We start from the raw sequence: 12,221 nt of genomic DNA, 5'->3' as shown, positions 1-12,221 counted from the left end.
ACGCCAGCCTATCGTTAGCTTCTCCAATGCTGACGCCAGCCTATCGTTAGCTTCTCCAATGCTGACGCCAGCCTATCGTTAGCTTCTCCAATGCTAATGCAAATAAATAGTCTACTTCTCATTTGCCAGCGCCGGCCTCTGTTACCAGGGCCAGCTGCTCAGTTATCCTCCAGCTACAAGAATGTAGCAACCGCTGGTTGCACAATAGTCTTAATTTTGCCCCTCATACCAAGTCATAAATATACACAAACAATTGGAACCTTTTTACTTGAATTCCATTGAGTCCAAAGAAAGAAGCACCATTAAGTTGTTCCTCCTCCTTCAGAGTCTCCGTACCCTGTGGGCAACCCAATGGTCACAGCTGTTGAAGGAACCAAAGTAACTCTGACCTGCACCGAGACCACAGCCTTCCCCCCCGCCAACACCACCTGGAAAAAAGGGGTCCAGACAGAAAAAACCAGCATCGAACCCGGACCGAAGTACGTCCTGTCCGACCAAGGTCCCGACTACAAACTGACCATCCTCAACGTCAGCAGGGACGACGAAGGCTGCTACTACTGCCACAGCCAGAACCAGCTCGGCTACAAGTACCTGGAAATCTGCCTGACTGTGAAAAGTGAGTTGGTGATGAGAGCAGGGCGGTTATTTGTGCGCTTCTGTAAACTTACAGGATGTAACGTGTCAACAGAAAGTTCTGCAGGGAGACGAGGCATTGCAGGAGTAAACCGAGAGGTGACGATGTAATCTTATGAGCTCGTCGCTCGCAGCAGGTGTTGGCTCCGGGGTTGGAATGCTGACAAACCTGCTGCTCCACCCTGTTCCTCCATTTTTTTACATCCTGTCCTGTTTTCTGTTTGTCCTCAGCATCCTCCTCCGTGTACACCGGAGGGATCATTGGCGTCCTGATTGCTTCTCTAATCGTTGGCTTTGCTGTAATCATAGCAAAAGTCCTTTATTCCAAGAGACACCAAATTTGTTTAGGTAATTTCTAGTTTGACATTTTAAACTATTGCAGAAATTACTTCAATCCAGGTTTAATGACTTTAAAATTCTCCTTTTTTTATTTCAGGAAACGACACTGGGTGAGTACCTCACACTGCATGCTTCTATATAATATACAAATTAAAACAAAGAACCACACTTTAGGTTGCATTGTAGTTCAGAACAAATATTCCACTGTGCAATATTACTAAATAATTTAAAACCATTACCTCTCTGTTGCACAATATTTAGCCTTGAATTGCCTTTCTAATTCCAGGTCTAAATAAGGAACTAACAAACTGCACTTTTCGTGTTCTAATCCTTAAACTGCATGCACAAAAGTACACGTTTTGAGTCTTCAGACTGCTTCCCTCTCTCATTGTTACATTCCAAGATTAAAAAAAAACATCAACGTCACCGTTAGTTATCACTCCCTCCGGCTCTGCAAGGACATATTTTATCGATGGGTGTGGCTCCTTATCTCGTCGTCTCGGGCGTTAATCACCAGAATGTGCGTTTGGGTTGTTACCAAGCCTTACTTTGACAAAAATAAATAAATAATAAAAGTGTTGCTTCTCTGAAAGTTTTTACCATCTCAATAGTTTTATTGGCAATACCAAATAAAAATAGCTGGAAGAATAAGACGGATGTTTCTATGAAATCACATCTTTTGTGCTCAACAGATTTGAAGTGTCCAAAATATCAGTGTGCGTCTTTTTCACACCTGAAATAAAGATTCCATTCTTCACTTTTCAATCTGACAGTTTTTTTTCTTCTTTTAGATGTAAAAAAGAAGAAAAAAATGGACGGAATGCAAACTGGCTGCTGTCTTTAATTGCAAAGTTTTGAGCAAAGATTTCGTGCAATTTTTCAGCACAGAGTAGGGATGTTGACATTTTTCTTCCCAAACTGCTGTGCCTGGGTTTGCGATGCTTCTCTTATTTGCTCGCGCTTCGTTATTTCTACTCATTTCAACAAACCGTGCGGACGTCAGGTAGTTGGCTACAGCCTCGTCTGAGTTTTTAATTTCTGTCGATGCGTTTTGAAGAACCACAGTTGAGAAAAATGATCAAATTCAATCGGGAGTTTTCTAGTGAGCCCTTAAAGAGACAAGCGGACGTGAAGAACATTTTATCTGCCTTTGCTCCAAATTTGACGATTAGAAACGTTGATGTATGGTTTTTTTTTTACGTTAGTAGGTCTGCAACAAACGATCATTTTAATAATTGATTAATCTGTCGATTATTTTTTCGATTATCGGACAAATCATTAAAATGCTTAATTACATGAGTAGATAAAAACTAATTTCATTCCTGTATAACTTAGGAATGCAAGTTATTGATTGATTAATTAATCTAAAGTTGATTTATCTTATAGATTGACTAACAATTAATTGATAAGCAGCCATTTTCTTAAAAAAACGGAGTTTTCTCTTGAATCAAGAGGGTTTTTTCATAACATGAAGGATTTTTTTTATAATCTCCCGAATTAAAAAACAGAAGCACATCACAAATATTTTAACAATTTATTTTGCCAGCTGTATTAAATATGGACTGAAAATGTGTATTTCTCATACATGAAACAACAGAAATTTAATAGGTTGCTGAATGAGGAAAATACATTAAAAGAATAAAATGTGATTTTTAGATGTAAAACTATTATCAATTTTTTTATAATTACAATTTATTTACATTTAACATTTATAGTTTTTCTCTAATCCTTTACTTTTTGCTTCATTCTTGTTGGTTCTGTCTGACTTCGACCCAGTAAATTTTTTTTTTTTAGTCCTTCGTCCGGAACGTTTTTGCTGCTCAACAACGCGGCTCGCATCAGACCGTCTTTTAAAAACATTAAATATACGTTATATACGTTATATCATATCTTCAGTTCTACTTGGCCCAACAACACGATTTAAAAACTGGTTTAAAGTTCGAAATCTCTACTTGTCATTCGAGCGTCAGAGAGGGCAGATCTTTACAGGTAGTTTTTTTTCTTCCTAAACTTTATTTAGGTCAGCCAGCATTGACAACACTGGCGCGAAACAACAAATCGATAATGAAATTAGTTGCCAACGCTTTTAATAATCGATTTTTATCGATTTTATTGATTCGTTGTTGCAACCCTACATGTTAATAAAGTATGTTGACGCTTGTCTTCACGACTTGACATTTCACAGGCTGTCATTGGTTGAGGAGCTTTGTTTACTAAATAAATATCCACGTTTTTTTTAAATAATTTTCATTTCCTGCCTTTCTAAAGGCCCTGTCACACTAATGTTTTAGACAACTTGTGAAATGTTTGGAGACATCTATGTTGAAGACAGAAAAGAAATCATACTGTAATGCTAATAAATTGATCAAATATATAACTTTCATTAGTAATTTAGTGGAAACTTGGTTTTCGTAAGTTGTCTAAAACATCATAGTGTGTCTGGGCCTTAAGAGACATTAAGTTGATTTGATGTTGCACTTTGGTGCCGTAAGCCTTGTAATTTTAATTTATAACTTCTTTCCTACTTTTGGATTGGATTTTATAAAGTTTTTATTGTTTTTAGGATGCAAGACGCTTCTTATAAAAACCAGAATGTGAATCTTTTCCTACAATTTCATGGCGATAACTGTGACATAATATATGAAATGTGTCAGAAATTATGAGCTTGATTTCACTGAAACGTCCATAACTTCCTTCATACTTGAGATAATCACATGATTTTGTTGTTGTTTTTTTAAATTATTATTCTTAATCCGCTGTCAGATTTGAGGTGTAGAATACATTTTTTATCCAGTTAGTGTTTGAGATGACTCTCAGCTACTACACCAAACGTTAGCTCAATATTAAAGGGCCAATATGTGTTTCTCAGGCATATATTTAAATACTATACCGTAATAAAGTAACTATGTCACCTTTTAGCTGTTATTAAAATGATGTTTTTATGTTTAAATAGAAAATAACTTCTCATCACTTCCTCTTCTAAATGCCTTGAAATTGGCCTCTGTCTCTTTAAGAACCACCTTCCGCTTCTGTCCCGTCCATTTCAGTKGGGGGGGGGGGGGCATTATTGTTATAACATTATAAAACGATATAAAACTCAAAAAAGTTGATTTTACATGATATTTCCTCTTTAATAAAACTGACTGAACTGAGTTTACTTGCATGATCACCTGCTTTTCATGGCATGACTACATTTTTTTAATTTGGTGGCACGCACTAACAAAACATATTAAATGTTTGTTAAAAGCATATTTGAAGGTGTTTCATCTATGAAACAATTTAAAGTATATATTTTCCAGTTTTGTGTGTCCTCAGGGCTGGTTTCTGAGCCAAATGTTTGAGTTTTGGTGGAATTTAAAACCTTGATGAGGATCAGAAAGTTTAGAGGATGCAAGAAGTCAGAGGTGCCTCTGAGCGTCACACTAAGGTCTCTGTTCTGCAGGGACGAGGACAGGGAAGATGTCCTCAGTCTGGTGGAGTCGGAGGACGAGCGGATATTTCAGGACGCCGTCCCCCAGCTGCCTCCGGTAGCCAACGGTCGCCACACGACGCTGGTGGAAGTGCACCGGATCCCCTCCTGTACGACGTCATCGTGGTGTTTTCAGCAGATTTAAACACAGAGGTGTTCAGGAATCTAACCAACGGTTTTTCCTTTTTTTTTTTTTTTTTATTCAGGCGATCAAGACGAGACAGAACCTGCTGAACTGAGCCAACAGCAGCCAGAAGACCCTGAAGTGACACAACAGGAGGATCTTGTAACATTTTAGGTATTTTTTTTAGATCAGTGTTTTAGGAAAAAAGGTTTTATCTGACGATAGTGTGAACAGAACTGAATACTGAGTTTTTTTAAAGAAAAAAAAATCAAAACAGCATTGTAAATGTTTGTAAGCTTATTTTTATGATTTTGTACGGACTTTTAAAGAGTTTGTTTTTGGGTGTCCACTTCAAACCTACACGTGGTTCAAATGGTATGAAATACTTTTGACTGTCCCCAGTCCAGGTGTTGACTCTGCACTGAAACTTCAAAATAAAAGTTTGTCAGTCTTTTGTTGTCTGCAGTTTTGTGACAAACTGACTAAATCTGTCTGATTATATGAAGCTAAAAGCAGGAATGTGGATCAAAATAAAAATCAGTGACTTAATGAACGGATTTATTCTGCTACTGTTGTTAAAGTTGATGCCTTCGTGTCAGAATTAAATGTGTTTATATGGAACAAAGTGAAGAATTTAATTCACAGCAGGAGTTATTGATCTTCTTTAAGGGAAACTTTTAAAGTTTAAATCTATTGAGGCTTTAATTAAATTCAACATACTGTATTTTATGTTTTAAATGGGCCAAAGTAAGTCGGAGTATTTAAACAATAATGTAACCAGTGAAAGGAGGGAAACCAGACCAGCTGGAAACGAGCGGTGGGAGCTCAGACATGAATTTATGAAATGCATTAAAAGGCTTGTAGGAAGACTTCAGTTTAAAGTGCCTTTTTCAATTGCTGTTTTATGCCCTTTTATGTTTTGACACATTAAAATCCTTTTAATCTGAATAAACAAAGTGCTAAAGGCCGTAGAAGCTTTTATTGTAAAAACTTTAATTTTTTTTAATAATATGGACATTCAAACATATTTGTACATCTATTTCTATTTAAGAGAGGAATGTTATTCAGGGAAATACAGTTAATCTGATAGGTTAGTTGTTGAATTGCTTTAATATTTGGGGGAATGTTTATTACTTCAGATTTTGGTTATGTGTTTACCCCAGAGATGATGATGTCAGAAACTAAAGATGCAATCCTCCCTGAAAGACTACATTTTTTAAAAACTAAAATCCTGTAAACAGTCTTTAGTTCTTGATGTAAGCTTTTACATGTGGTTTGGCTCCAGTATTCAACTGATTTAATTATTAACCAGGGAGGCAACGATACAGAAAATTAACGATTCGGTTTGATACTTGAGTTGTAAAAGTCCTGTATTTTTTCAATACAAAAAAGAGAAATTTCCATGTCCTTGTAATTAAATTTTATAATGTTTAACCTCAAATGTAGTTTTTAAATTAAATGTTGCTGAAACAGCAAGTTTCTCAGTGGATCTGTGCTCGACAGTGCAGCCTAGGTGGAGTAGTCGAACACAGATCCACTGATCCTTCAACACAGAGCATCTTCAGAAGACAAGCTGATAAAATAAAATGTAAAAATCTGTATTTATCAATAGTGTGTATTGAACATAGAGCACTGTATTGGACGATTCAATACAGAAACTTGTATTGTTGTACCCCTACTTGTCAATTTTCTTTGTAAAATCTTTCAAATAGATTAAAACTTTATTTGTTGTTATTTTACTTTCAAAGTTTGGAGTAAATTATTCTTCATCCGTTTGTACTTATCTGTCTGTACTTAGTTCGCCTAAAGGTCACCTAAAATAAAAAGGAATGTGTAAATAAAATTGGTATATCATAAAACAATAAAACACAAGAATGTGCACAGGTTTGTGGGCGTGGCTAAAAGCTTAGAGTTACGTAACGACAAAAAAACGTTCGCAGCGAAATGGTCCAAATGAGTCACAGACTTCCGGAAGCAGCGGAACGACTTGTTTCTCGCAGACAGCTGCATTTTTCTCAGCTGACCTGGTCTGAGTGACACCCGAGTCTTCACCGAGTGGCTCCGTGTTCCTGGCGTCGGTTAGATGGACGGCTGCGGTGGAACCGGGAGGACGAACCGAGGACTCGAGTCTTGAGGATGTGAAGAGGAACGATGTGCTCCACGGAAAGCAACACGGAGCTTCGGCCGACACGTAAGTTACATCTGCGGGCGATATGTTGGTGGTGTCACCGCGACGCTCCCGGAGGTGGAGGTTTGTGTTGACCCCGGTCGACCTTTTTATTATTTATTTATTTATATGCATCTTTTCCCGATCCAGCGCCAGACCCAGCTCTACTGCTGGAACTAAAGACCCGGCGTCCGCCCTCCCTACTGGACCGGGCGGGATGCGAGACCTGGAGCGTGGACTTCTCCCCTAACGGAGCCTGGTTCGCCTGGTCGATGGGACACGGGATCGTCTGGGTGGTCGCCTGGCCGCTGGACTCCGAGTAAGTGTGGTGCATTCACGTCCCCTCGGACATTCTGACGTTTCCGACCAAACAAGGAAAACAATAATAATAATGACAACGTTACTTTATACGTCTATTATTTAAAAAAATAATACCAATAAACCCATATATATATATAAAATTAGTCAAACAAAATGTAGCTAAATATTGTTTTGTTGTAACAGTTAAAGTATAAATCAAAGCCAAAATATAAAATTATGTTTGCTGTAGAATAAGTCAAGTGACTCATTTCAAACCAAAGCCAATTTTATTTACTAAGCAGCAACAGTTATTAGCCAAATAGCTGTTCAGAAAGTGGTAAAGGAAACTAGAGAAGTTCCTGGATAAACTTTAAAGGGGCCAGCCATACATTATATTTATTCTCATTTTAGGGACATTTTTTGGGAGATTCTGTCAACTACCACCAATAAAATTAGCTCAGTAGATCTAAAAATGTCTAAATATGACATTGTATTGCATTCACATGTTGATTCAAAGGTCTGCTGTGTGGGAGGTGAGGTTCCATCTGTGTCTGTTCATAGAATTTGAAATTTATCTAGAATTTTAAGCACCTTTTTTTTTTTTAACTAAAATTGTGTTTAATGGGTTATCAAAGTAGTTTTATGTTTTTGGGTGTTTTCATGATGTCACCAGCCTGGTAGTGAAGGCCGAGGTGACTGCCTCAGTGTTGATACGGAGCGGTGTAAGTGGGCGTTATTAGCTCCGTTCTTTAAAAAATGTAAAACAACAGAAGGAGAGAAATCACACTTTCTCAGCACGCCTCTCTCCATCACGACCCACACACCTCTGCCTACATTCAGTATTTTTGCACGCTTGACGCTGCTCCCCCCCCCCTTTTTTTTTTTTTTCCCTCCCCCCCCCCCCCACAGAGAGGGTCGGGATGGGCACACGGACCGAGCGGACAAAAGCTTCAGCTGCGGTCAGCAGGTGTGGGGGCTCGCCTTCGGACCCAGACCCCCCTCGGGAGCAGCGGCGGCGCGTTTCGCTAAAACGGCGCCGAAAGGGAAGGACAGCCTGCTTCTGGCCACGGGCTTGGAGAACGGGGTGATCAAGATCTGGAACGTGTTTACAGGTGAGAATCTCAGGTCTGCTGTGTGCAGAAATACTGCCGGGCTTTAACTGAACTCCTGTCTGCAGGGAACGCTGTGTTTGATCTCCACGGCCATGAGGGAGTCGTCAGAGACCTGGTTTTTCCTCAGAATGGGTCCCTCACGCTCATATCATCATCTCGGGACAAGACTTTGAGGATTTGGGACTTGGCCCACAAAGGTGCATACTCAGTCTATGAAAGAAAAGCTCTCAGCTCTGCTTAAAGGGAACTTATCGTGAAAAATCCACTTTATTTTAGCTGTTAAATACATTCTGTTGGTTACTTGGAGTCAATAATAATAATAATAATAATAATAATAATAATCTCTTTGGGTCATATTTTTTCAGCCTGTTCAGTTTTCTCTATTTTCTCTGATATTTTATTTTATGAACTATTGACTCTGGCCACAACATGTGAGGCTGGATGAACATGTCTGTTGCTGACATCTTTTAATTAAATTGTAAATAAAACGTTTCTGCAAGCTAGAAAACTTAACCCCCTCTCTCAAACCGGAGTGGACCGGTCTGGAAGCAGGAGGGGGCGGGGCTTGAAGCATCTTAAAGGAACAGTAACAAAACCAGCTGCTTTGAGGCACACACCAGAAAAGTGGTAAAAGAGGAGCTGGTAAAGTTAGAATAAGGAGGAATTCAGACCAAAACGTTTCAGTTTCACTTTATAAAGACCCCAACTTAATGATTTAAATATGAAAAGGAAGGAGTTAAAAGCATATGTCAACTTTAAAGGAGACAGCATGCAAAATCCACTTTTCTTAGCTGTTAAATGCATTTTTTAAGGACTTGGAGTCTCTAGGAGGAATAAAAATCAAATTTAGTTTCTCCCGGTGCTACAAAGATAACGTTATATCCTGTTTAGGTCATATTTTTCAGTCTGTTCAGTTTTCTCTATTCTCCGTGACGTTTTCTGAACTATTACGTCACAGTTTTTGCGACGCAACTACCAGATAAGGTTTGGACTTACCAACTACAATTTGGTGGTCTTAATATTATGATATCTTTTTTTTTTTTTAGAAAAAGGAGATTAGCTTTACTTTCATTGAAATTTATGGAAAATGTGAACTTATTACTACTGCTCTAGTCAGTGGTCAATTGAGAATCTTTCTGTGGTAATTCTCTGTTAGCCTAACCCCTCCCGTTTAATCAATGAACACAGCTGCTGTGACGTTTGTGACTGAAAGAAATGAATCATTGACTCTCTGTGGTCTGACTCGCTTAAATCTCATTTTGGGTTTTCTTGTCTTGTATTTAGGGAAAAGGGTTCAGGTTCTGTCCGGTCACAAAGACTGGATCAGCTCCTGCTGCGTGTCGCCCGACTGCAGCATGATGGCGTCTGTCGGCAGGTTTGACAGAGTGAGTCTCTTCAGTGCAAACACTCAGATTGATGCTGAACGTTTCAACGTTTGAAGATCTTGATTCCATTTATGCACTGTTTTCTGCACGGCTTTTCAAAGGTCTTTAAAGGCTCCAAAATTAGAAAACATTTTCATCCAGGTCTGTTAAATTACTTGATCCAGTAGCTTTTGCCAACTTGTGCAATCAGGAAGCGTATTTGTAAGTTTTGTCAAATCATCGTTAAAACTAGAAGCACTCGGAGAGTGCAAACCTCCGCCAAGACAAATTTCCTCCATCCTGTAAGAGTTAATGCGCAAAAGCAGAGATGGAAACACATTTGCCGCTTAAGTTCTGATGTAGTGAACATTTAAGCAGGCAGTATGCACGGTATTTCTTCTTGGTGGAGTCCAATGTGAAAAAAAAAAGTCAGACTCGTCACCCGACGTTATTCATCATCAAACTGGTGTCAGATTAAGCTCCTAAATTTTCATCAGTCACATTTCACCATGTAAACGTCTGTTTTATCCCCTTGTATGAGTTTGTAATGGTTTGTCTCTCTTTATAAAGTGCTTCCTGCACCCCCGTCTCCAAACTTTGAGGCCCGGCAGATCTCGGTTTACAAGCCTAGTAGCGATTGTTTGGGAAATGTGGTGTGTTTGAGGAAATGGGAAAAATAGGTTTCATGGTGCAGTCACACACTTCCTGGTCACAAAACATTCTGTAAAATGTGCATATTATGGCAAAAATTATTCATCATTAAATGTGGTTTTAACATTACTTTTATAAAGTTTGAAGTCCGTGCTGTCCAATCCAGCTCACTGTTTTTTACAGAAGCCCTGTGAAAGCATCACAGCTTTGCCAATCTCAGAGTGTTAAAAGAAAAGAAAAATCCTGTATCCGTGTCGTGATCCGGAACATCACCAAAATTTAAAGTTGTGTTCCTTGGCCCCACATGCGTTAAAAATGTCATGACAATCCATCCACAAGTTTTTGAATAATGTTGTCCACAGACAGAACGACATACAGACATATGTGACCAAAAACATTACCTCGCCCTTGGCAGAGGTAAAAAAAAAAAAAAAACTAAAACATTTATTGAAGTGAGTTTAAGACATGACTGCGTAGATTTCCTGTGAATGCCTTTAACCCAGTTTGTTACTCTTGAACTTTATGATAATCATCTGCTGCTGTTATATCACAGGTCAGAGTGTTTAGTCTTTTAATGCCGAGCAACAGGGAAGTGTCAATTTGACACATGAAGCAACTTTAAAAATCACCTCTTTTAACAGTTTGCATGTTTCAGCTTGTCCTGAATCACGTTACTGAATTCTCTAGCGCTGCAGCAGATAAAACCCCAACTAAAACAATCGCAAACGTCTCCTAATAAAAAGAGCTCAATCTTATCAGCTCCTCGATGTCCTCGCTTTGACCAGATGGTGTGCCTGTGGAGTCTGCGCTCGTACACGTTCATCAGGAACCTGACGGGAGCGAACCAGAAAACTTTATGCCTGCTGTCCTCCTGCGACTTCTCTCCGGACGGGGCGGTCCTGGCCACCGCAGCCTTCAGTGGCTCCAGTTGGTGGATCGACCTCTGGGACCCGTACACAGCCGAGAAACTGGCCACGCTGGCGTAAGTTTGTAATGCCTCTCATCCTGTTTTGAACCGATTCCAGTGTACCTACTGTACGCCTGCTGCAGGGAAAATACTGTTTATTTGCTACTTTTCCCCGCAGTGACTACTTTGAAGATTACGGGCAAAACCAGATATCAGCAATACAGTTCTCCCCCGATGGTCTGCACCTCGCTATCGTGACTGACGACAGGTGATGGTTTTTTCTTTTTATGAACAAGTTACATAATAAACATTAGTCACGCCGGACAAATGGTTTCAGACAGATGTGCTGTATCTGCAGGGCTCTGAGGATCTGGAAGCCGGGAGAGAGGCGAATGACGATGCAGACCAACAAGGACCAGGTCTCTAACGGTCTCTGCTGCAAATACCACCCACAGGGAGGAGTGATCGCTACGGGGTAAATCAGTCCTGCAGTTTAAATTAGAACAGTAAACTCTTAGTGCAGGCGGGTTTGGAAGCCTTTCAGCACAAATACTATGGTGTGGCATGAGGGCCAAAATTATGACTATTGTGCAACCAGCAGTAGCTACATCCTTGTAGCAGGAGGCGATATCTATTCCTAAACCAGCTATTGATCTGATTAATGATAGGCCGGGCCCGCTAACTGAGCTTATACAATGTTATACACAGATATTTTTCATATTTCAATATTTCATAATTGCCTTTGATACCTATCGTTGCTAGCCTCTCCAATGCTAACAGCTTATTCATGCTAGTTTCTAGCCTCTCCAGTGCTAACACCAGCTTATCAATGCTAGTTGCTAGCTTTTCCAATGCTAACACTAGCTTATCCATGCTAGTTTCTAGCCTCTCCAATGCTAACTCTAGCTTATCTATGCTAGTTTCTAGCCTCTCCAATGCTAACTCTAGCTTATCTATGCTAGTTTCTAGCCTCTCCAATGCTAACACCTGCTTATCCATGCTAGTTTCTAGCCTCTCCAATGCTAACACCAGCTTATCCATGCTAGTCGCTAGCTTTTCCAATGCTAACACTAGCTTATCTATGCTAGTCGCTAGCCCCTCCAATGCTAACACCAGCTTATCCATGCTAGTCGCTAGCCTCTCCAATGCTAACAC

General features: G+C 39.6%; 2 protein-coding genes across 2 annotated transcripts in view; both read left to right on the top strand.

Moving 5' to 3' along the window:
- The window catches only part of vsig10 (V-set and immunoglobulin domain containing 10), a gene marked incomplete at its 3' end in the record, with an annotated part of 13,394 nt that extends 8,733 nt beyond the window's left edge, over positions 1-4,661 (top strand). Inside the window, 5 exon segments of the mRNA XM_014011147.1 lie at positions 326-616; positions 865-981; positions 1,070-1,082; positions 4,415-4,551; positions 4,648-4,661. Of these exon segments, the coding sequence (XP_013866601.1) occupies positions 326-616; positions 865-981; positions 1,070-1,082; positions 4,415-4,551; positions 4,648-4,661 (572 nt within the window).
- Positions 4,662-6,478: 1,817 nt separating this feature from the next.
- wsb2 (WD repeat and SOCS box containing 2) overlaps positions 6,479-12,221 on the top strand; it is a 6,862-nt gene continuing 1,119 nt past the window's right edge. The window contains exons 1-8 of the mRNA XM_014011144.1: positions 6,479-6,756; positions 6,883-7,051; positions 7,942-8,144; positions 8,210-8,341; positions 9,429-9,529; positions 10,945-11,141; positions 11,245-11,334; positions 11,425-11,541. Coding sequence (XP_013866598.1) covers positions 6,717-6,756; positions 6,883-7,051; positions 7,942-8,144; positions 8,210-8,341; positions 9,429-9,529; positions 10,945-11,141; positions 11,245-11,334; positions 11,425-11,541 — 1,049 coding nt within the window. The 5' untranslated portion in view covers positions 6,479-6,716. The remainder of the gene's footprint in view (positions 6,757-6,882; positions 7,052-7,941; positions 8,145-8,209; positions 8,342-9,428; positions 9,530-10,944; positions 11,142-11,244; positions 11,335-11,424; positions 11,542-12,221) is intronic.

The sequence above is a fragment of the Austrofundulus limnaeus genome, unplaced genomic scaffold, assembly GCF_001266775.1.
Source record: "Austrofundulus limnaeus strain Quisiro unplaced genomic scaffold, Austrofundulus_limnaeus-1.0 Scaffold77, whole genome shotgun sequence".
Classification (NCBI taxonomy): domain Eukaryota; kingdom Metazoa; phylum Chordata; class Actinopteri; order Cyprinodontiformes; family Rivulidae; genus Austrofundulus; species Austrofundulus limnaeus.
Note: the sequence above shows the minus strand (reverse complement) of the source record. Positions and strands in the feature narration are given on the sequence as shown.